Source organism: Cupressus sempervirens, chromosome 10 (genome assembly GCF_028749045.1).
Source record: "Cupressus sempervirens isolate cs-2001-9-10 chromosome 10, ASM2874904v1, whole genome shotgun sequence".
Classification (NCBI taxonomy): Eukaryota; Viridiplantae; Streptophyta; class Pinopsida; order Cupressales; family Cupressaceae; genus Cupressus; species Cupressus sempervirens.
Window position 1 is genome coordinate 354,765,084 of NC_143127.1, and position 3,197 is coordinate 354,768,280.

Genomic DNA, 3,197 nt, shown 5'->3' on the forward strand with positions numbered 1-3,197 from the left:
TACATTTGAGCAAGGCGACGAGAAGAAGTATTCTCCCAAGATAACGTCATGAATGAAGTTCTTTTGAAAGCTACCAGTAAAGAACAAGATATATATCTTCTTAACCGAAACAGTTTTCATTCTACGTTTCTATATTACCTAATTAATAGCTTTCGTTAATAGAATCTTTCCTTTTCCCGTGTCACGGGTTTTCTATTCATGAGTACCACCTGTGCAGCTTTGTTCTTAGCAGACAATCACATAGCTCGAGTATGTAATATACTTGTTAGTCATGTACAAAGCAAAAACTCCAAATCAGTAGTCCAGGTTTTATTACTCAGCTGCCTTCTTGTCATGGAGATCACTATTATGATAGGGTTTCGAACGTCTTTATATGCACCCCATTTTATTAAAAGGATTATGAAGTTTTCATGGCAGCAACCTGCATAAGTAAAAATCAAGCACCATCACTTTACACGTTGGTCAGGTAACACACTTTACGGTAATCGAAATAATTTGATTGTCCATATCTACGTTGTCATTTTACTATGCCTCTACGATGCCTTGTCCCACACGCTCCACAGCTACTTGAGATTATAAAAATTGCAATGGAATGGCTTCTTCCTGTAGATAAGGAGAATATTGCATCTAGTTTATAGACTCTCTAATTGCAATCTCTGAAATTAATTGATGGCAAAGATATTTTTTTCTCGTTTGTGGGCTTCTGATTTTTGTAGGAAGTGGATCAACAGCGTCACCAACTCAGGGATTCACTCAGCACAACTTAACTTAAGCAAACATTGAAATAGAAAAACCATATGATAAAAAGGTATCCCAGCGTTACAGCTTCGTTAAGGGTGTCCATTCAATGTGGGTTTACAAAAATGACAAACCCTATTCACGCGAGAGCAAAACCAAAGCCAGGACAGAAATCGGCATCAAGGTTAGTTATTTAGATTTGATTAAAGTATGTTATGTGTTTTTTAAAATTAAAGTAATTGGGTAGTGCAGGGATATGGGTACACAAGTGGCGTGTGGCAGTTTGAGGGCGAGGTTTATGTTCCACGGGTGACGACTGGAGCGTGCGTCATGCAGATTTTTGGCGGCACGCAACGTGCTACAGCGTTCATGTTGCATGTTTACGAGGCGATGCTAAAGAATTACCAGCAGGAAGTGGTGGCGACTAACATTTACGACCGTTGGATTCATCTAAACGTTATCCACAACGCAGACAAAGGGAAAGTGCACGTGTTTATTGGGGAGGAGGAGAAGTTAGTAATTGATGATTCAGGTCCTGCCGTCCATGCTTTCAAATTTGGAGTGTATACTCAGACGGATTCTTCGTCTTGCATGGAATCCCGTTGGAGAAAGGTCAAAGTTTGGAGCAAATAGTTTTAACTCAATCCAAATCGTCCATTGTTTGCAGCAACGGGTATTTGGAGTCTGTTATCTTGCGTTTGTAATCTTTTCCTAGTTTCTAGTCTCTTAGGCCCCATTTGGTTGCTCGAATATAAGTGGAATAGGAAAACGAAATTAGAATATGTTTTATATTCGCTGTTTGGTAAGCTCAATCGGAATTGGGAATAAGAAGACATATTCCAATTTTGCCCCTAAAATGAGCATATGTCTATGCCAAAAAATATCTGTTATTGGAATAGGCCATTTCCATTCCCATTCCGATTTTTCATTATATATATATATATATATTTTAAATTAAAAAAATAATAATAATAAATTTTATTTTATTTTTTGAATTTTTTTTTTTTTAACTTTTACTTTTTGAATTTTTTTTGTTAAATTTTTTTAAATTATATCTATTTGTTTAAAAAAATAAAAATGAAAATGAATTAACTAAAAAAATAATAAATTAAAAAAAATTTAGGAAAAATGTTTTTAAAAATACAAAACTTAACCTTATTCCTATTCTATTTTTGTACAACCAAACAATAGATTAACATATTCCCACTCAAATTCCAAGTGCACCAAACATGATTGGAATTGCCTATTTCTATTCCCATTCCTCATTTCCAGTCTCATTCTAATTTTCTATTCCTATGCCAGCAACCAAACGGGGCCTTAGACTTCGCATACCTTCTAGTCTCTTAGACTTAGCGTACCTTCAGATTCAATAATAATGAATAAATATTATATAATTTTTAGGCAATAGTGTATAATATAATGGTAAATAGTGAGTCATTAATCTCAGAGGTTTTGGGTTCAAAGATACTCTAGCTTAACATAAAATAATAACTAGCACTTGCATCTAAAGAACGTGCAAGGGTTACGTCGATAGGTATTTGATTTGAAAGCATAAACAAAGATTTACATAAAAAAAATATAAGTGTATTAAAGCATCAATCTCTAAACATATAGCATATATAATCCATTCTTGTAATGTCCATTTTGAAAGAGCTAAAGTTATAATAATGTTCTATCATAGTTTTTGTATGCCCTCCTAAATGCATGGCAAGACACAAAAAATTGTTCTTATTTGTAACTATAAATCCTCTATTGTTTCATCTTCTTGATCATTAGGTGTGTACCTGTAGAACATAAAGGGCTATAATTGATAAGCAACAAAAACAATTATGTATTGAAGAAAGGGGATAATTTAGTTTATAGTACTTTCAAAATGGGTGTGCCAGTAACTTCACATACTCAAAATTATTGCAAGATTAATTGTATAGATTCTTTTTCCTATCTACTAATATTGTATCGATTATTTTTCCTTTGGAGTAGTGAATCAAATAGAAGACATTGGAGACTATTGTAAATGTGGGACCGTGTCCTTCAATTTCACCTATAGCAATTGTAGCTTTTATATAATGTCAAATTTTTTCATTTGTGTATAGTTCACTTTTATTATTACATATAAAATTCACTTTTGTAGTTCCTAACTACACAATGGGACAATAAACCATTTTATAATTGGCTATACCCAAGATTCTTAATTTTTTTCTTAAATGAAAATATTAATTTTAAAATATCAAAAAGTTATAAAAGAATTTAAAATATTAAAATATTACTTTGCATGTGGAAAAGACCTTAATAATTTTTATTATGAAAGGTTAGAATTTATTCTATCAAGATATTATTAATTATTATTATAATGTTATTTTTTACAAGAGTAAAACGACAATAGATTTCTAATATATAACTATATTTTTTCCAATGTGAAAAAAGATGAAGAAACTAAAATAAGAAAAAGGTTTGAATAA

General features: G+C 31.9%; 1 protein-coding gene across 1 annotated transcript; it reads left to right on the forward strand.

Moving 5' to 3' along the window:
- Positions 1 to 410: 410 nt before the first annotated feature.
- LOC149534058 (citrate-binding protein-like) lies at positions 411 to 1,371 on the forward strand. The gene is made up of 3 exons (XM_089805966.1): positions 411 to 466; positions 826 to 922; positions 991 to 1,371. The coding sequence occupies exons 1-3, from the start codon at positions 411 to 413 to the stop codon at positions 1,369 to 1,371; spliced, it is 534 nt and encodes a 177-aa protein (XP_089662092.1).
- The last annotated feature ends 1,826 nt before the right edge of the window (positions 1,372 to 3,197 follow it).

Coding starts and splice junctions, on each gene's coding strand:
- LOC149534058 (XM_089805966.1), top strand. CDS start 411: ATGGCAGCAACCTGCATAAGTAAAAATCAAGCACCATCACTTTACACG. Junction 467..825: donor TCACTTTACACGTTGGTCAG/GTAACACACTTT, acceptor CCAGCGTTACAG/CTTCGTTAAGGGTGTCCATT. Junction 923..990: donor GGACAGAAATCGGCATCAAG/GTTAGTTATTTA, acceptor TGGGTAGTGCAG/GGATATGGGTACACAAGTGG.